This window comes from Channa argus, chromosome 15 (genome assembly GCF_033026475.1).
Source record: "Channa argus isolate prfri chromosome 15, Channa argus male v1.0, whole genome shotgun sequence".
Taxonomy (NCBI): domain Eukaryota; kingdom Metazoa; phylum Chordata; class Actinopteri; order Anabantiformes; family Channidae; genus Channa; species Channa argus.
In genome coordinates this window covers 13,844,176-13,863,234 of record NC_090211.1, presented here as the reverse complement: position 1 = coordinate 13,863,234, position 19,059 = coordinate 13,844,176, and the positions used below count along the sequence as shown (strand labels likewise).

Sequence of the window (19,059 nt, the reverse complement as noted above, 5' to 3'; positions counted from 1 at the left end):
AGATTAAAAACTTAAAATATTTCACAGCTTCCTGATAAACAAAGCACAAGTTCTCCTGATCTCTTTTACCTGTTTTATTACATCCAGTGCAGGAATATTTGCTCCTAAAACCTTCTCACTGATCAGAACATGTAAATGAGGTTCTGCTTGAGTTAGTAAATTTCGCAACATTCTTATTTATTTCAATTTCATATGAATGACTACCTGAGGGCCTCTACAGAGGGTGGTGGGTCGAGTCAGAGCTGTTTTAGAGCAGGAAGAGGAAGGACAGGGTGGCTTAATTGTGAGTTTCATGCTACTTTTAGCATATATTGCATATTGTTGCTTTACCTTATATTTAAGGCAGAAGGAAGTAGAGGATGTGGTGCTAACTTGCTTTGTAGAAGCAAATGAACGACTCAAGGTGCATAGAAATACATATACTGTAAGTATTACTATGGATGTAAGAATACTTTATCTGTAGCTGGCATGCAGGTGATGTTCAATTAATCTCCAGTCACATTTAACCATGAAGGTTCAACTACCTTGTTCTTAAAAGCCAGCAGAAATACCACCAAGTCATCTGGATGAGGTATAAAATCGTCTCTACCTTCTGTTCCGATCTTTCAGATGCTTTTTGCACCTTTTTAAAGAAACTATTAGATATAGTGTCTAACTCAATAGTGGACTCTGGGAGGTCTCTTTTAAATATTCCACAACTTAACATGCTGCTTGATTGTTTAAATTGCTCATAAATTTGCCAATTAGTCAATAAGTTCCACATCAGACACTTAGAAATACAGTAACAGTTATGTTTCATGTAAATTGTGTTAATAATCCAAATGGCTCTTTCAATCATTTTACAAGTGTTAAGAATTATCAGTATTTTAGAGTAATAGTGTAATTTATATTTAACATAATTGTTTAGCTTGCCTTGAACACAGTCACCATCATTTAAAGATGACTGTAACAAATATCAGCCTTAAGCCCACAATATTTATGTTAACACATTTTGAAAAGGTATTATTATATATGGGGGTTTACTTTGTAGAAATTCTGTTAACAGCCAGTACTCGGTGTCTGTTGGCTAGTTGTTAGACAACCAAACTTCACTATTTGCTATAGAGTAAAGCATGGTTGCAGCCGAGCTGTGCCTGTGTGTGTATGTGGTTCTGTTCTACACCTGACCACCTGTGTGTGTGCTGTCAACACAGGAGCGTTGGGTAAACATAGAGGTTAAACTGAGAAGCAGACAAACGACTCCCGCTAAATAAACTATTTAACAAATTTAAGTAATCTGAGAGTTTTTTTTAAATTGTATTTTATTTTATTTAATTTACGCTACACCAAACACCAGACCCATTGTGGAAGAGGAGGTCGTGCCAAAGGTCAAGCAGATCACAATTAAATCACAATAATTTACGTACATATTTGGAGATTAGGTAACATAAGTGTTTCACGTTATCGGGATGTCTCGTTAGTGGCTCCTGGAGTCCCACTGTGTCACAGATTGTCTACACTGTCTCTTTAAAGCGCGCAGAGAGGCGTGTATGAACGAGTAGTTGTCAGCCTTGACGGCGTGTGTCTCCTTTTCTTGCGAGTGACAGCCGCCGTTTAAAGTTGTGTGGCAGTGTGGCGCTAAAGGACCCTTCGGGACTAAAGTGGCTCCCATTATTTGTCCGCGCACATCGAAGGAGGCGGCAGATTTAACGCACCAGGCTCAGTGTTTGAGATGCGCCCTGGCTGACGGTTTTACGCACAGAGGAGCGCAGCGCACAGGTTCAGTTACATGACGGGTTACGGTGCCAAAAAGCCTCAACAAGCTCATGTCAACTCTGCAGATCTGCCGTGGCTCCAATCTGTGAGCATAAGAGTGAAATTTAACCTCGTCAGCTGAGGAGAGAACAGACGTTTCTCATACTGGGACAGTTAATCTACACCGACAGATGCTGCAGGAATGTGTTTAGCTTAAAGCCCCTTTTCACTGCGCCTTATGCTTTATTTGAACTCTATTTATTCTAAAGTGCCTTTTCCTCTGCACGATGTACACAATTACAAGAGGTCCCAGCAAACTGGTCACTCAGCGACGCACAGGTGAGACTCTGGACTTTAATCATGAAACTTGGAAACATGTCACTCACACTTTTATAGATCTGTCTTCTTGGAAAATAATATTGACTTTCTCTTATTTTCTAGGTCCTACACAGCTGCTGGAGAACAAAATAAACGACTTTAAGCACAAACAAACGTCCTGGGGTATTCCTGAGTAAGTATCCAAACTCTGGAGAGACACGTGGAATGAAAAACGTCCCTGTCCTGCAACTGAAATTGTTTTTGTGTGTGTGTTTACGCGCGTCTTAAACGTTTGGTCAGGTATTTGTACAAATCAGACTAAAAGCGTCAGATGGTCGGTGCTGGTTAGAGTATGTTCATTGAGTTTGCTAATAAATGACAGTCCCGAGAGCTGTGGACGTCATCAGCCTGAGACGGACAGCGTAGGAAACTCAGAGGACCACCACAACGTGCGAGGGGGTTGGGTCACGTGACGGGACGAAACGTGGATTGAAGTATCAATAAAATGTTTGATCTTAGCCGTTTTACTGCAGCTTCGTAGTTCAATAACTGCACGGACGGGCGGTCAAGCACCGTCCGCGATCATGTGATCAACCCCTTGCATGTCGTAGCGGTCCCTCGAGTCTCTCCTCTTATCAAATGATACGTGAATGATTTGTGGTTTGTCCCCACGCTCAGTCTGTGTACTGGGCTGGTTTCATGCCTTTGAAGGTGTGTGTGTGTGTGTGTGTGACCTTGTGGAAGGGCGAGGTAGCACATGGTTCTTCATTCAGCTGTTGCAGTCTCTGGAGTCCCACTCATTTGAACTTAACTTCAGACTGACACTTTTATGACACTTTATTCTGAAAGCTGACAAAACAAGAGATTTCAATTCACACTTTTCTTGTCATTTCTCCCCCACCCCAATACCCATCAGCCTTCCTGCACCCAAAATTGTGTTCAACCGACCGAATGGTAAAAAGTATCATCAGCCTGCTCTGGCTCTCCCAGCAGATAACCAGGAGGAGGAGAGTTTCACTGCTGCACACGAGGAGAATGTCAAGTTTGTCTATGAGGGTGAGAAAGTGAAGGAATGTTATGAGTGGAAATATGAGAAGATGACACTAAACAGGAGGGTTTTTTTAATTGGTTCACTGTATGCAGATGCAAAGTCTCTCCGGCTGCTTTTTGAACATATATATTTTATATTTATCACCCACGCAGCTGCTCTGGCTCGAGCCGGTGCACGTACTGAACAAAAACAGCATATTAAGCTCAGACTTGAACCCAGCGGCAGCCACTTTTCAGGAAAAGGCAACAAAAGCTCCTGACAGGAGGAAGGGTTTTGTGGGGTTCTGGGTGAAACTCTACACAGTGACCCAGTTTTGAGGTGTGTGGGTCTTTTTAACATTCACAGGCTCGTTCAGTCTCCAGGGGGCTTCATTTGGCCTCAGCCTGTGCTCTCTGTGTGCTGGGAGCCACTGGCTTCAAAGCTCATAAACAACTAAAGTGACCTTGTCAGTGAGAGGACAAGGACACAAAGTAGGCCCAGCCTCCTTTTTCAGAATGCTGTTCAGGGTTTGTTTTCTCTCTCTCTTCCTTCTACATATTTTCAAGCTGCATTACTTTAAATGCAGATGTCTGCCAGGAGCTGTAGATATAACTTGTTTGACTTTTTTTCTCTTAATTGGTCAAACAAGCCCATTTACTGTTGCTTACTGTGCACACTGCTGCTTTCAGGTTGTCATATTTGAGGTAGATCCTGCGAGGTCACATAACTGTGTTCATTCCTTGCACCCATTCAGGCTTTGATAGTTGATCAAAGAACTAATAAAAGAAATTTGGGACTTGCAATATTGTGTAAGTTTTAATGGTGGTGTTGTGTTTTCAGCTTGGCAGGAGGTGGTGCAGCAGGAGCAGGGGCCAAGCAAGGGGTCAGAGAGGAGCCAACGAGCAGTCCACTACAAAGAAACCATTCCAAGCTCACACACGGACAGTAAGTACAGCTTCTGCTCACAGCTCTCATTACACTCCTCTCCAAGCTGCTCATGTTTTCAGTCTGCATTTTCTTAAACATTCGATTAGGCAGGATTTTCATGTAGAATATGCCATTTTAGACACAATGAACTCACGAGGTGATTACAAAATGAAAAGCGAATCTCTAAGTGACACCTGCCACACCAAGGGTTAGTGGAGCTTCTTCTGATCCTTCTAGCTGAAGACCCATAGCAGAGGTTGTCTCTATTCTTCGTCCAAGTGAGAGGCGTCAACGCTGTTTATAAGTTTAGAAAATACAAATTCAACCAAGGTGATAGCGACAGTGGAAAATAGGTAGAAAATGTCCATGTTTGTAGTTTTGGATTATTTCAGCGGATCCTTTGTCCACATGTTGATTTGGCCCAGTGTGTGCGCCCTTCCTGACACTACCCTCCCCAATTTCTACTGGCTTGGGACCAGTGCTGCACGGCGGTGGATGAGGATGGGCTGTTGGGGGTTCAGGATGAGCAGGGTGCGAACGGGCGGGCAACTGAGCCACTGCCGCCACAGTTATTTAAATATTGTCAAATAACTGTAATATCATTTGCTGGGGCGCCTGTAGCTCAGTTGGTAAAGGCAGTCGTCCACGGAACAACAGGGTCAGTGGTTCTATCCCCAGCCCTGGCTATATGTCGAAGTGTCTCTGCGCAAGAAACTGAACTCCTAACAGCCCATTCCCCTCCCCAGCTGTGCAGTGCCGGTCCAAGCCCGGTAGAAATTGGGGAGGGTTGCATCAGTCAGGGCATCTGGCATAAAAACTGTGCCGAATCAGTAATGATCCGCTGTGGCGACCCTGAACTCACAACATAAGCTGAAAGTGTAAAACTGTAATATAATTTGCTAACCTAATATAAAAACCTGATCATACTTAGTGTTGATAATTTAAATTTTAATAGTGGTGATTACATTGAAAATTAGTTTTATTTTTGAAATTATTCCCCGGAAGCGTTAATATAATTGGAGATTCCCCATTGACATTAGTTTTACAGATTTAAATGTTACCGTTCCTGATTTCGACCAGTACAGGGCAGTAGCGATTTGGATTCTAAAAGTAAAACGGGTAAAAGTCTGATAAAAACTTATCTTTTCTACAGAGTAACGTAACTGTGGCCACTGATCAGTTCTTCATAGTTTAGTAGCTAATAACTAGTAGCTTCAGTTCATATTTATGTACCGAGAAATATTTAAAGTGCTATGAATATAACTTTTGATACTTTTCACACTAGAAAACGAAAACACCTGTTGTTAAACAATTGTTGACACAATTGACTGCTGTGTGGTTACCTTATATTTTAAACTATTTAAACGGGACATTTATGACTTCTCTTAGCATAACTTTAACGCAGTTCTGCAGTTTCACGGTGTGACCGCTAGAGGACAGTGAAAGGTCGTTATTTTAAATACACTTAGGCCATCGTCATGTCGGTCTGCTAGTGTGAGGACAGTTATTTCCGGTCACAAATGTCAGAATAAAACTCGTGGTTTAAAGGCACATTTAATTTTATATTTCTGTATGTTTTGTACAAAGTTACAACATACAGGACCTGTAGGGATGTTTAGCAGTCCTTGTCGTGCTTGCAGTGTTGCAGCTACAAGATAAACTTTGAAATAGTGCAATGAAAGATTTGTTTTCTCAGTTATTTATTTTCTGTTTGTGAAACCCTGTTGCTTTACAGTGTTTATACTCCCTCTCTATGCAGTGTGGCATAAATGTAGATACATTTAGTTCCTTTCCTTCATCAGATTTTGTGCCACTCGACCTGGATGAATGGTGGGCCCAGCGCTTCCTGGCCAATATAGATCAGCTATCCTGACCTTCTGGGAGTTCTTGATCGGTCAGAGAGGAGGACAATACCTGGCAGTAGTAGGTGTGATGGGTCAGAGTGCTGTGGTTAAAATGGACAGAGAATCACTTAAAACTTCCAACCAACACTAATTGCTCAATGGCACACTAGGAGATGTAAGTTTTTCCTTGTCTTAATACCCTCAAAATAGGGCTTTGTTACTTAAAATGCATTAAAATTGTATTTTCATGCTTTGATTTGGCCTTTTTTTTTGTTGTATTTAGTCACCTTGATGTTAAAGCAAACAGAAGTCCACTATTTACTGTGTATACAGCATTTAATTTTCATTAGATTCAATTTCAGTGAAAACTGTTCGATGCATCACCACTGAGAGTTGAGAAGTCACATTTGCAGCTCTGCTGTGTACAAACAACTGTTTAACTTGACCAAGTTCAAATACTCACAAGAAATATTGACACATTTCAGGTATGCAGCTTCTTATAAATAAATAACATGAAAAGATGAAACATCTGAGAGGGCTTAAAAAAAAAAAAAAGACCATATACTGAAACTTAATGAAATTCAGTTTACCTTGTTATTACACAGCTGCTGGGATCGTGGCGTTGTCGTAATGTGGGCGTTTCAACATTTGGACCAGAACTTGAAATGCCCACACATTTGGCCCAACATTTACCTTCTTTTTATCATTGTTTGTGGCTGGTTGGCATAAACTCACTTTGGAAGAGTGTGTGACAGTTTCTAAATTAGTAACTGGTTGTGAAAACAAGATGTCAATGTCAGTAAAGCTGCACTTTTACAAGTCGAGGAATGAGTGGAGCGCAAACATTGCACTGCAACAACGGGTCTAATCAAAACCTTCTGTTTAGGATCATGTGCCAAATAATACCAACCTGCTTCTGCTAATAGTGCTGAACAGAACAAAGTGTTTATGGAATAGCCTGTTAGCAGTTCATGTCTCTCCAGCTGAGCTTCTCGTGCTCTTCACAAGAAGAATGGAATGAAGCACTCCAGAGGGGGCAAAAGTATGATTTTGTAGCTTTAAACAAACTAAGGTCTGCGATTCTCTTTAGAAACTGTAGTTCTGCTGGTGTGTAGGCCCTTCAGCTCTACATGCTCCAGTCTACAGAACCAAGCCTGCACTGTTCATGTCTGCACGTAGCTCTCAGTGTTTCTCCAACGCTTTAGTCAACAGATCGTTCAGCCGAGAGATCATGGGTCTTGGATCGTCATTCAGGCCTGCTGCAATCATGGCGTTGTCATAGATCTGGAAAATATAAATTTAAAGAAGTTGACCTACAGTGAATGTAGGTAGATGCGAGTATCGCATTAGTATTGGCCGATAGCTAATACTAACGAATCGATATTGGATCTGGATTGGGACACTACAAGTAATCCAAGGGACATTTAATGCTTTTAAGAGGAAAAATTATTGGTAATTTTTCCTGCAGGGTTTCTTCTCAAACTAATAACTGATAAAAATAAATATGTTGGTCTTAAATCACTGGCACATTAAAGTTAAGTTACTGCCAAAAAACAAAAACACACATTTTAAACTAAAAGCCCAGCATGACTGAAAGGCTTTTGATATTCAACATCTGGGCAAAAACAGTTCGGTTTCACTCCCACAAATGGAATTGGAAATTGGTAAATAAAAACTGTATTTGTGTTTAAACAACAGCAGGGCCCTGCAACTAATTTTATCATGTTTGAAGTCAGTACGTTTACATGCACTTAAGTAACCAGATTACAGTCAGCTTTCTCGGCAAAGCTGGTTTCAAAAATTGGGGTATGGGTATGAGAGTAACCTGATTACCCCATGGTAGGTTTCTCTCGGAAAATGCTGATCTTTCTCAGGTACACGCACAACCAGCTGCGCATACTTAGGCAAAAGGCTGAATGAAGGAGAGACTGTTCTCTACGTCCCAATACAGTTAATATCCAGACATCACATAACAAAGAGGCCTCTAACTAAAATATCAGATTATTACCCATTACCTGCTCCAGTAGCAGTCCGGCCAGTTCAGAGTTTGTCTCCTTCAGTGCATGCAACTTCTTGATCAGTTCATGCCTACCAGTACAAGACAGAATTAAAGAACAAAATTTGTAATTGCCTGCTGTGAATGTCCAGATGTTACCAACTTGTACCCCTCCCTTACCCTGCATTGATCTCCAGTGTGGGCTGCAGTATCTGAGCCCTCTCCTCTGCAGTACGGGCCAGCTGCTGGGTGCGGAGAAAGTGGCGTGCAGCACCCATTTCCAACACAGTGATCATGGCTGGGTGGGTGTCGAGGCGAGGAGTCAGCTAGGAGCCAAAGGAGAAAATGAACATTATGCATAGTATCTGCAGCGATTTACATTCATGGTTTTTAAAAAGCACATGATAAAAATTTGCAGAATACTTTAAGCCTATGACAGATTTTATTTAAATTCAGAAAGACTGCATTCGAGGTTTTCAGCTTCAAAGCCCAAGTACACACCTGAGCCGAGAACATTATTTCAACAGAAATCATCCTGTCAATTGTACCTTTATGTTAGTGACTCTGGGACCCAGGACATTCTTCATCCAGGCCATCAGGTCATCAGCCTGCTCCTGTGTCAGACGCTCAGAGGCTGCAGAGGAGGAAAGAATCATGTTTAAAAAGCCGTCAGGATTTCATCTGTCACAGCAAAGGTGCCGTGCTATATTTGGAACTGTAAACATGAGACTGAAGCGGACCAGGTTTGCAGTCCTGGAACTTCTCCTCCTTGTAGTGATCCACCACAATGTCCGTCTCCACTGAGATCAGCTTCTTCTTGTCAAACTCTCTGAGGTGGAGCAGGGTCAGCTCGTCAAACTGCTCATAGCAAAACAGCACCTGCACACACACAGAGAAAATTAAATTTTAACTGGACTTTTTTAATGGGGGTTATCCAGTTTTTCTTTCATTTTTCTAATGAATAAAGACCTTTAAAAAGAAGGTTGAAGACCACTAATCCTAAAGAAATCTGTGCTTGGGCTACACTCACATTTAGTGGGCAGACAAAATGTTTACTACAACATTTCCTATGATATGTAGACATTTTAAAATTGAATTATGTGGGGGTATTTAGGTATATTCACCTGTCCTGACATCGTGTAAGCTTTAGACCGTTTTAGAAATATTGTACATAGCCCAGGAGCCACTAGTTACCATAGGATAGTTTGGACTCTGGCCTTTAACTTACTTTCTAATAATCATGTCAGATTCTCACCTCCATGTCTTTCTGTTTCATAGCCTCGTAGTAGGGGGAGTGCTCTGCAAGATGGCGGTTAGGAGCACAAAGGTAGTAGATGTTGCGAGTGCCAGCCTTCATGCGGGAGGCATACTCTATCAGATTGGTCTGCTGACCGGCTGGCAGAGCAGAAGACTCAAACCGCAGCAGCTTTGCAATATCCTCCTATTCAGAGACAGCATGGAGGGAGATTGCTGCAGTTAACACTTAGAGACAACATATTTCTGCTGCCTTCAATGCTCGTCCTCTCTGCAAACCAAACTTGTGCGACCTTATGAAAATGTGCATCTTTATAACTTTTTCCCTCCAATGATTGTTACCTTGACATCTTGTTCCTGGGTGGTAACGATGCCCTCCCTCATGAAGAGGCTGTAGTCCTCAAAGAACTTGTTGTACTTCTCTGGCTCCTTCTTGCTCTGGTCCAGCAGGAAGCGGATCACCCTCTGCTGCAAAACATCACGAAGCTTTCTGAAAAGACAAAAACTGAACTGTGAATCTCTTCGTTAATGCATAGTACTCTCACAAAAAAAGATACTGAATTCTCACATGGTAAAAGACACTGAAGTTATACCTGATGAGGGCGCTCTCCTGCAGCAGTTCCCTGCTCAGATTCAGAGGGATGTCTTCACTGTCCACCACACCTACACACACCGGGTTTAAGATGTTTTGTTTGCCTACTTAAAATCATGCATGTATAAACCAAGTAGTGTAAAAACAATCAGATTCACAAGGAGCAGTTGGAAAGGTCCAGACCTCGGAGGAAGCGAAGCCACTTGGGTAGAATGTCGGTGGCCTTTGTCTGAATCAGGACCTTCCTGCTGTACAGGGCCACGCTGGAGCCCATCTCTCTGCTCACATCAAACATGCTCGGCTTCTGTTGACACATTTTTTCATCACAGATCAATTTTAATAAACCTAACTATTTTCTGAATAAAAAGATTAAAGAGAATTGTTTAAAATGATTAAGAATGTTTTAATACAGGTTGGTATTATTTAAGGCAGTGGTTCCGAACCCTGGTCCTTGATTTAAGGGACAGATGAACCAAATTCACATCTTGATTTAGACCTTGAGGTCACCGCTGGGCACAAAAGGCTCAGTTTAAACTTGGAACTTGAAGCTCCTTACCGCATCAGGGACATAGAAGATGCTCCGGATGTTAAGTGGGGCATCAGCTCGATAGTGCAGAGTGTAGCGGGGCTTGTCGTAGGCTTGGGCGACATAACGGTAGAACTCCTCGTGTTGCCAGTCGCTAATCTCCTTTGGGTCCATCATCCACAAGGCCTGGACAGAGACAGACAACAATCATTTAAAATAATCACAAATATAAATCTAAAACTGTATGAATAATTAGTTGATTACTTATATCTAACCTTTACGATAGGGATGAAATATTATCATAGCGGCCACAGCGGAACACTTGAAATATCATTCAGATAATATTTGGAAATATTTTAGCCAGATTTTTTTTTTTTTACATTTTATAATAATCTAGATAACAGAATAATTTCTAAGAATAAATGGAACATTTAGAATTAGCTTCAATTTATATTCAGTGCATTAATCTGGATCACCAGTATGCTGAGACACGTTTGGCCACTAGAACCTTTTTTCAAATTTTACTGAATGCATTGAAAGAAAACTGAAATGTCAAATGTATTTAAAATGTTTTTTGCACGCATTCAGTCTGGATTACAACCAAGACAACAGAATCAATCAGAGCACCTCACCTGCAGAGTGTTGAGCCTCCGTCCATTCAGAAAGATGGGGAAGCTCACAAAGTTACTATATTTTGTTACCACCTCTGAAAAAAACAGAAGCAGGTTGTTATAACATGAAGTGACGTATAATGTGTTTATTCACACAGTTATCGTTGAGCCAACTAAAGCAGCTTCACCAGTCATACCTTTAACTCTGTCCTCAGAGGAAAACTGCTTGCACTCATCTTTAAGATGTAGCACAATCTTTGTTCCCTGTTGAACACCACTGGCTTCAGCAATCTCAAAAACTCCAGAGCTGATAGAGAAAATGACTGTCTTTAGCATTCTTTTGACAGATTAAGGCATATGTAAGTACCAAAGATAGATCTGTTTTCTATTTTGTTGACATTCAAATATTTAATCTCATCATTGTCATACTAGTCCCCTCCCTCTCTCTCACCCATCCGAGGACCACTTGTATCCAGGTGCACCGGGCTCAGCAGAACGGGAGAAGACGTCCACGTGATCGGCCACCATAAAGGCAGAGTAGAAACCAACTCCAAACTGACCGATGATGGTGCTGCTGGCCTCTGCTGGATTCTGCAAAGCATCCAAAAATGCCTGCAGTGTATACAAGAGATTTTTATTATAACATGATGAATGGTCAACTGGATAGATTACAAATGCATTTTAACCATTACAGATATAAACTGATGGATTTATTGAATAATCTATTATACATTTTAACACTAACGTGTTTTAGTAAGTCGCTCATTTTAAAAGCCCAATCTACTTGCACAACAGGCATGTTACAAATGATGAAGCAAGACAGTAAAGTGTAAACATGGCACAAAGAGGACAAATAAATGATAGCTTAAGACAGCCACCTTAGAACCAGAGCGGGCTATAGTCCCCAGGTTGGCCACCAACTCCTCCTGGCTCATCCCCACTCCGGTATCCTGTGAGAACAGAGAACAAACAATTACCGTCATTCACAAAGATGCCACCAGGTGGCAATCAGGCCAACAAGCCTCAGCCTCAGCTGTGATTGTGTGAGAGACTGGGTATACCCTGGACAGGCCAACATAGAGAGACATACACAGACAGACAACCATTCACACCAATTTTAGAGCCACTAATTGACATGGATGTCTTTGGACTTTGCTAGGAAGCCAGAGTATCTGGAGAAAGCCCACAAGCCTTGGGAGAGCATGCAAACTCCCCATAGAAAGCCTGCAGCTGACAGGTTGTGTCAAACCAGGGACACTTTGGCTGTGAGGTGGCAGCCCTATACACTCCGGCACCACGCAGCCTTGTTTAGAAACTATCTGGCATTGTTTTTAGAACGTGAATTCTTTAAGACCTTAACATAGAAAGGAGTAGTAATATATGTGGACCTTAATAAATTGCAGCTAGAAAACTACAGAGACTAAAAGTTACAATACCAGCCATTCAAAAATCATGCAGGCTTTACATGTTTTAGAGATGCGGATGTACCTGGATGGTAAAGGTGCCCTTTGTAGCATCTGTCTGCAGGTGTATCTCCATGGGAGCTGTTTCACCTCCTGCTGTGATCATTTTGTGACGCAGTTTTTCCAGAGCATCACTGCCATTGGAGATCAGTTCCCTGATAAAAACCTAGAGGGAGAAAGAAGCAAGAATGAGTCAGAGGAGGTCAGTTACAGGTAGTGAGTTGTAGATTCCTCTGCTCCTCTCATACAAACTTTACCTCTTTCTCTGAGTACAAAGATCTGGCAACAATGTCCAGCAGCTTCTTTGTCTCAGCTTGAAATTCATGTTTGGACAAGCTACCTGGATAAAAAAGTGGAAGAGAAATATTCAGATTATCTTAAATCTCAAAAATCCAAAAGCTATAGGGAAAATTCTATCTTAAACTGCTCCAGCACCTTGGACAGTCTCTGTATCACTGATAATGGTGTGCAGGGCCTCCTCCTCAGGCTCCTTCTCTGCCTCTTGGGTGCTGTAGTAAGACTGCTGACTGAAACCAAGGCAGGACCGCTCAGAGCTCCAGATCCATGGTCGGCTGCTCGACCTCTGCTGCGGTTCAAACTGCAACTCTGATGATGAGAGGAGTACAATGGTCAGGCTACATAACAAGGACACTATGGCACCTAATCGTTTCCATTTTGGGATGCCTTGTCAAGATCAATATTAAAAACCTGAGAGAAATACTTATTTACATAGTAGCTTACTCATTCTCTGAACATACATAGGTTCTTAAGAAGTCTTTACAAACTTAAAAATAGATCCACACAACACTTAAGTAATTAGGTTCAATGTAATTGGAAATTGATTTGCTTAAACTAAATGCTAGTCTACATGAAGATGCAGGGTTTCTGTTGTGTTGAGTTAAATGTATCACTTTCTGTAACATTTTAACAAAACATAAAATGGAATATAATAGTATAATGGTTACATCAGCCGACCTAGAATTAGTTGCAAAACACCTGAATATACATGCACTGTTGCAATATTTGTTACTGCCTTTCAAATGTGAGTAATAGTGATTCCCAATAATTGGACCTAAATAATTAGCATAAATGTAAAGAAATTGGTGGTTGGATGGATTAACCTAAAAAAAATTTTTTTATTTGGTTATATAACACTAGTTTTACATAAATTCGTTAGTCATAGGTAAGTACTAAAGCACTTTACATTATTATCTACGTTGGTTTTACGAGGAAAGTGAAATCCTGTTAAAACACTTAAAAACCTTTAGATACCCTGATTCTCAAGCCATTACTATGACTACACGGCAGAAAACGACCTTACAATTACCCCTGTGATATGATAAAACTATCATTTTGGGAAAACAATCCCATGATACTGACAATCACACACCAGACTGAGTCTGTTTAGCAACTCATCTTAATTCAGGTGTCATCTACTGCATTAACAAAACACCTCATAATACGAGATAGTTTGTTAAATGAAATGTTTGCATGACTATAATCTCTGGTTGTCAAGTAGCCGGCTAGGCTAAGTCAGCTAGCTGACAGGCACAACTTACTTCCATTCAAGGGCCGAGAGAAAGCTCGACTTCTCAGCCCTCGTGCATATGACCCGAGCATTAGGTTGACCCTGTGAGGGGCACCGAGAGCGAACCGCGCCAGAGACAAACACCTGAACATACTAACAGACACGGGAATAAGTCAAGAAAACAACAGGTCAACTGGCTAAGGGGACACACGCTGTACGCAATGCAATGCATTAAGTTTAGGGCCCTGACGCTTTTTAATGACGTCAAGAAGATGTCCACCATCTGCCTGCATAGCGGACTGCAATGCATCGGTGAAACAGTTATTTGTACGAGATATTTTTTATAATCAGGACTGGTCCTTCTATTCCAATCTCCCAATGTCAATCTGTAATTAGATTGTTTATTTGCCGATCAACCTTATTATTTAAATGTAATTTCATTTCTTAATTTGACCTTCAAGGTCAAACTGTGGCAAAACATAATGCCAAAATGTAAAAGTCTTAAAATTATGTTTTTAAAAAAAGAGGGGGGGGGGGGGGGGAGATTATCATGTTTATTCTGTCAACTGAAAACCAATTTTAGAATAACCCACAACCATTTTGATTTAATGTATAGGAATTTTCAGAGAAAAATACTGACAGAAAAACAATATTGACAGTTTTGTTAAGACTGTATTAATAGTGAAGTGAATCTCTGTATAGACTCAAAAAATCTAGACTACATAATTAAATGAGATAATCAGCAAACATAAATATTCAGATTATTTGATAATGAAAACAAATATGATCTCTGATTACTATTACTAGTAATCTTCTAAACACCAAATTTCAAATCAGAGTCTGTGGCACACAGGTTTATTTAACAATATGGTATATAAGTACGAAATGAGCCATTTGAACCAGTTTTTACAGTGATTTCATTATTTTCAGCATATTTACAGTACTGTCTAGCTGCTAGATTTACATTAGAGAACAGTTAATCAATTCAAGTTTAATGCGAGAGAAAATGATGCACAAAACTCTCTCCGAACACAAATCAGCAGTCAAAGTTAATTTCCCACCACAGGCAAAAGAGGTTCAGGACTTAATGAGAGTTTCTTTAGACTGAATGACAGACAAAGCAATTTAAACATCTGCAAGACAAATACTGGACCCATGCCAGCAAAAAGAACATTCTGGCACCTGTGAACAAGCTTCTATACAGGTTTATCTTAGGCCTGCAATGTTGTGTTTGGATGTGTGCAATAGTTCCTAAATCTATACAAATATGTTAATCTCCCATAGACTCTGCAAACAGGAAAGAAATTAAGGCTTTCCCAAAGGCAGTCCTTTTGAAAAATGGCATATTAGAATAAATTAGCCAGGAAGAGAGAACATGAGCAAAAACAGAAACCTGGCAAAAAATTGTCAAATAATTTTAAAGTCTTTTCAACACAAATACAATATTAATTTGCAAAGATACAAATAAAAAATAATAATTAAATGAAATATTTTTTGTTTTGAGACGTTTTGTTAAAAAAAAAAAAATAATAATAATACCAGAGCATAACAAATGAAAAACAAACTGAACGCAAAGACCAGAGCAAATTCTTGCATGGCTGGTCTGAACAAAAATATATTCTTTGTGTCTTTGTTGTCCTCTTTTCAACAGCAATTAGTAAATCACTCTCAGTTGGAAGAAAAAGCAGTCCCTTGGTTTAAGGAAAGTTCACAGTCATAGGCCTCATGACTCATTTGTTTGTATTTATTTCTTTTAGCTTTTTACAACAGCAAGTACAAACATTTCTCAGTTGAAAACAGAAAAAGGCCTTTCTTCTGTCATGAAATGCTACGATCTATCAGTATACTTTGCTAGCATGTCTCCAGTCGTGTCACCCACCCTATTCGTGTCATTGCCTAACGCCCCTCGGTTTGGTGTATTGTGTTGTGACAGCAGGACACTCTGTTCTGGTGTTCCTAAGTGTCCCTGCTCCATGGGCCCTCCAAGGCTTGGGTGTGGAGAGCTGGAGTGGAGGGCACCATGCTGGGGTGAAGGCTGGGGTTGTATTCGTGGGGAGGGACTGGAATGAGGGGGTTGCTGCGAAGGCGGACGGGGCGATTGCACTGGGGCTGGGGAGCGTACTTGGTTCCCCAGAGCATTTGCCATTGTCTGCCCAGGTAAGTGACCTCCTCCTGGTGCTTGCCCTTGGAGCATGTGGGGTTGTGGACTCATTGAGTTAGCCTGTGCTGGAGAGCCCATCTGCTGCTTTAACATTTTCTGCTGCTGTTGTTGCTGCTGAAGCAACCGCTGCTGGAGGAGGTTTTGGGACATCTCCATGCCCATGCTAGATTGGCTCATTTGGGATGTGGGAGGAAGCTGGCCCATGGTCCCCCCACCTCCTTGCATAGTCATATGCTGCTGCTGCATACAAAGCTGGGAGTAGCTTGTTGGCCCTGGCAGCTGCTGGGGAAACTGACTGTGGCCCTGGGGCATTCCCACCTGTTGCTGCTGTGCCTGTTGTTGCTGCTGCTGCATCTGCTGCTGCTGCATCTGCATCTGCTGCTGCATCTGTTGCTGCTGTATCTGCTGCTGCTGCATCTGCTGCTGCTGCTGCTGCTGCTGCTGCATTTGCTGCTGCTGCATCTGGTGCTGCTGCATTTGCTGCTGCTGCATCCTGAGCAGATGCTGTCTGCGGTACATGTGGGGGTTGCCATTTTGAGAAGCATTCATCATTGGGCCTTGTGGGCCCATTGGTGCCATGCCCTGTGGCCCTGCCTGTTGAGGAGGCTGCTGTTGAGGCATCATTCCTGGCCTCTGCACCTGGTTTGCCATGGCTGCCATTGCCTGCATTCCTGCCTGTGGCCCCAGCATAGCCTGAGGGTTCTGCTGCTGGGCCTGCTGCTGCTGTGGCTGGTTAGCCTGGTACTTTGCAGTCCTCTGTTTAATGAAGGCAGCCATGAGCTGAGGGTTAGATTTAAGTATATTGAGAACCTGCTGCTGCTGCTGGGGAGAGCTGGGAGATTTGAGGGTGCGCAGTAAGTCCTGCAGAGCACTCGGAGGAATGTTACCAGGTATCCCCCGGGCCATGTTTTGTTGCTGTGATGTCATACCCAGCTGTGAGGGCCCCTGAGGTGCCATGACCCCTGGCAATTGAAGACCTGGCTGCTGGGGCATCATGGGCCTCTGAATTAGTGGACCCTGCTGGGGCATGGTGGTTCCCTGAGCCTGCTGTGAAACCATGGGACCTTGTTGTGGAGGAACTTGATGCTGATGACCTTGTGGAGTCTGCATTGAATTCTGCATTCCTGGACCCCACTGGCCTGGCTGCATAGCCTGCACCACCTGGGGGCCCCGTGGCCCCTGCATCATTTGCATCTGGCCCTGCATGGGTCCAATCATTCGAGGGTGGTTCATGGGCATTCCATTCATGGCATAATTTTGCTGCTGCTGCTGCTGCTGCTGCTGCTGCTGCTGCTGTTGTTGTTGATGCTTTGCCTTGGCTACCATCTCAATCTGTTTGGCCACCTTAAGCGCTGCCAGCAGTGGCTGCTGTTGCTGCTGTGGTGGCTGAGACTGCAGTTGGTGTGGCATGTTGGGCAGAGGTGACTGCTGAGGGGAGGACTGAGGCCCTGGTTTGCCTTGTGGAACTGGTGTTGGGGGCTGGCTGCTGCGGCCATTGTTGGTGAAGCCTTGGCCAATACTGGCTGGGTTTGGAGGTTGCTGTTGTTGGGGCTGGGTTGGCATTGGCTGGGGGGTCTGTGGGGTATTAGGCTGCTGCAGAGAGTTGGGGGTGTCGGGAGCTGCTGAGGTAGGTGGAGAAGGCAGGGGCATACCCCTTCCAGCCATGGTGGCCATTCTGCGACGCATCATTTGAGCCTGCTGGAGCCTGTGTTGCAACTGCTGCTGACGGAGCTTGTGCTTGATGTTAAGACAAAAGGGAACAGGACACTTGTTCTCTTGACAGTGCTTGGCATGATAACAACATAAAGCAATGAGCTGTTTGCACACAGGGCAGCCACCATTGGTCTTTCGCTTGCAGCCCTTGGTGTGTTGAACCACTCTCTTCATCTTCTGGCATGATGGCAGAGAGCAGTTGGCATTGCGGCACTGGCAGGCATGGACCAGCGATTGTATACAGCGTTGGATGCTGAGACGTCGGCTCTCCTGGGGGCTCTTGGAGGCCTCTCCACTCTGGCTGTTGCTATCGTCGTCAAGACCCAAGCCCCATTTGACCATTTGGTGCTCGTGGCCCTTAGTGTTGTAGCAATTAATGCATAGGTCATAGTCCTGAGAACAGGTAAGAAAGAGTATAATGAGGTTAGGTCACGAGATACAAATATAGAACACACACATCTGTGTAGTGCGGCTACTTCCTACCTCACAGACAGTGCAGTGCCAGCGAGTCTCAACGTGGTGCTTGCACTCATTGCAAGTGTATACAAAGCGGTCCTGTCCCTGGTTGTGCAATTCTACTAGCATGCACATTGTGCTCCATTTGCATCTTCTCAGAGAGCTGAACTCCCAATGCTTGTCCCTGGCCAAAGTCAAAAATGCATCCCGGCCATCCATGAGATCACAGGTCAACAGAGGGTCTGGGTCCATGATGGGTGGCAGCGTGTTAATGACTGGTCCGGCATGGAGGTGGATAACAAAAAATACCTGTCATTAGAAAGGAAGGGGAAATGGTTGGTTAGTTGTAAAGACAGAAAAATACTATCACAAGTTCCCCAAATATTCGTGTAGGAGCCAATTTCTTCAGGGGATTAAGTATCTGCATTACTCCCTAAAGTTGGCAAGTCCTTTTTTATGTTAATGTTCTCATAGCTAAGTGCCTACAGAGTGTATGTGGCAGGATGAAATGTTAAAAACTTTAAAACCTTTTAGTGCCCATAGCAACCTACCAGATTTGCTTTAGAACACAAAAATATAACTAGTTACTACAACATTGCATGTGATGCCATTCATAATCGTGAAGAATGACCTGCAAAACAATGTATAACATTGGCAGGGTTTGGTAGGGTTTCCCACCTCCTTATGCTTTTCCATCGTGGCGTAGAGTTTCTGGGACAGATCATTGGCTACATTCGGCATCCCGGGCTTTTTCTTATTGGCTCGACTGACACTGCTCTTGTTTTTGTTGGTTTTCTTGTTATTCTTCTTTTTGGCATTCTTACTGTCAGCATGAGCTCCCTTAAAATAGATGGACATGAACAATTAGAGAAGCAGATATTGGACAACAGGCAAGGCAACTTTATG

At 42.6% G+C, this 19,059-nt stretch overlaps 3 protein-coding genes across 7 annotated transcripts in view; 1 reads left to right on the top strand and 2 right to left on the bottom strand.

The window, feature by feature from the left end:
* Positions 1-125: 125 nt before the first annotated feature.
* Positions 126-6,109, top strand: LOC137099923 (MAPK regulated corepressor interacting protein 2-like). The gene is made up of 5 exons (XM_067477358.1): positions 126-2,073; positions 2,176-2,245; positions 2,969-3,108; positions 3,923-4,027; positions 5,812-6,109. Exons 1-5 carry the CDS (start codon positions 2,022-2,024, stop codon positions 5,880-5,882), a joined length of 438 nt encoding a protein of 145 aa, XP_067333459.1. The 5' UTR covers positions 126-2,021; the 3' UTR covers positions 5,883-6,109.
* Positions 6,110-6,170: 61 nt separating this feature from the next.
* trap1 (TNF receptor-associated protein 1) lies at positions 6,171-14,067 on the bottom strand. Its single transcript, XM_067477354.1, has 18 exons — positions 13,855-14,067; positions 12,731-12,901; positions 12,553-12,635; positions 12,321-12,461; positions 11,711-11,782; positions 11,284-11,444; positions 11,030-11,139; positions 10,854-10,927; positions 10,252-10,407; positions 9,879-9,999; positions 9,697-9,766; positions 9,446-9,593; positions 9,105-9,290; positions 8,590-8,728; positions 8,398-8,483; positions 8,030-8,175; positions 7,869-7,941; positions 6,171-7,137 (listed from the first exon to the last, which is right to left on the bottom strand). Exons 1-18 carry the CDS (start codon positions 13,973-13,975, stop codon positions 7,036-7,038), a joined length of 2,160 nt encoding a protein of 719 aa, XP_067333455.1. The 5' UTR covers positions 13,976-14,067; the 3' UTR covers positions 6,171-7,035.
* A 1,271-nt stretch (positions 14,068-15,338) lies between these two features.
* The window catches only part of crebbpb (CREB binding protein b), a 33,230-nt gene continuing 29,509 nt past the window's right edge, over positions 15,339-19,059 (bottom strand). For all 5 annotated transcript variants that reach the window (XM_067477347.1, XM_067477349.1, XM_067477348.1 and 2 more), the window contains 3 exons: positions 18,832-18,993; positions 18,181-18,462; positions 15,339-18,090 (listed from right to left, as the gene is read on the bottom strand). In XM_067477347.1, coding sequence (XP_067333448.1) covers positions 15,652-18,090; positions 18,181-18,462; positions 18,832-18,993 — 2,883 coding nt within the window. In that variant the 3' untranslated portion in view covers positions 15,339-15,651. The remainder of the gene's footprint in view (positions 18,091-18,180; positions 18,463-18,831; positions 18,994-19,059) is intronic.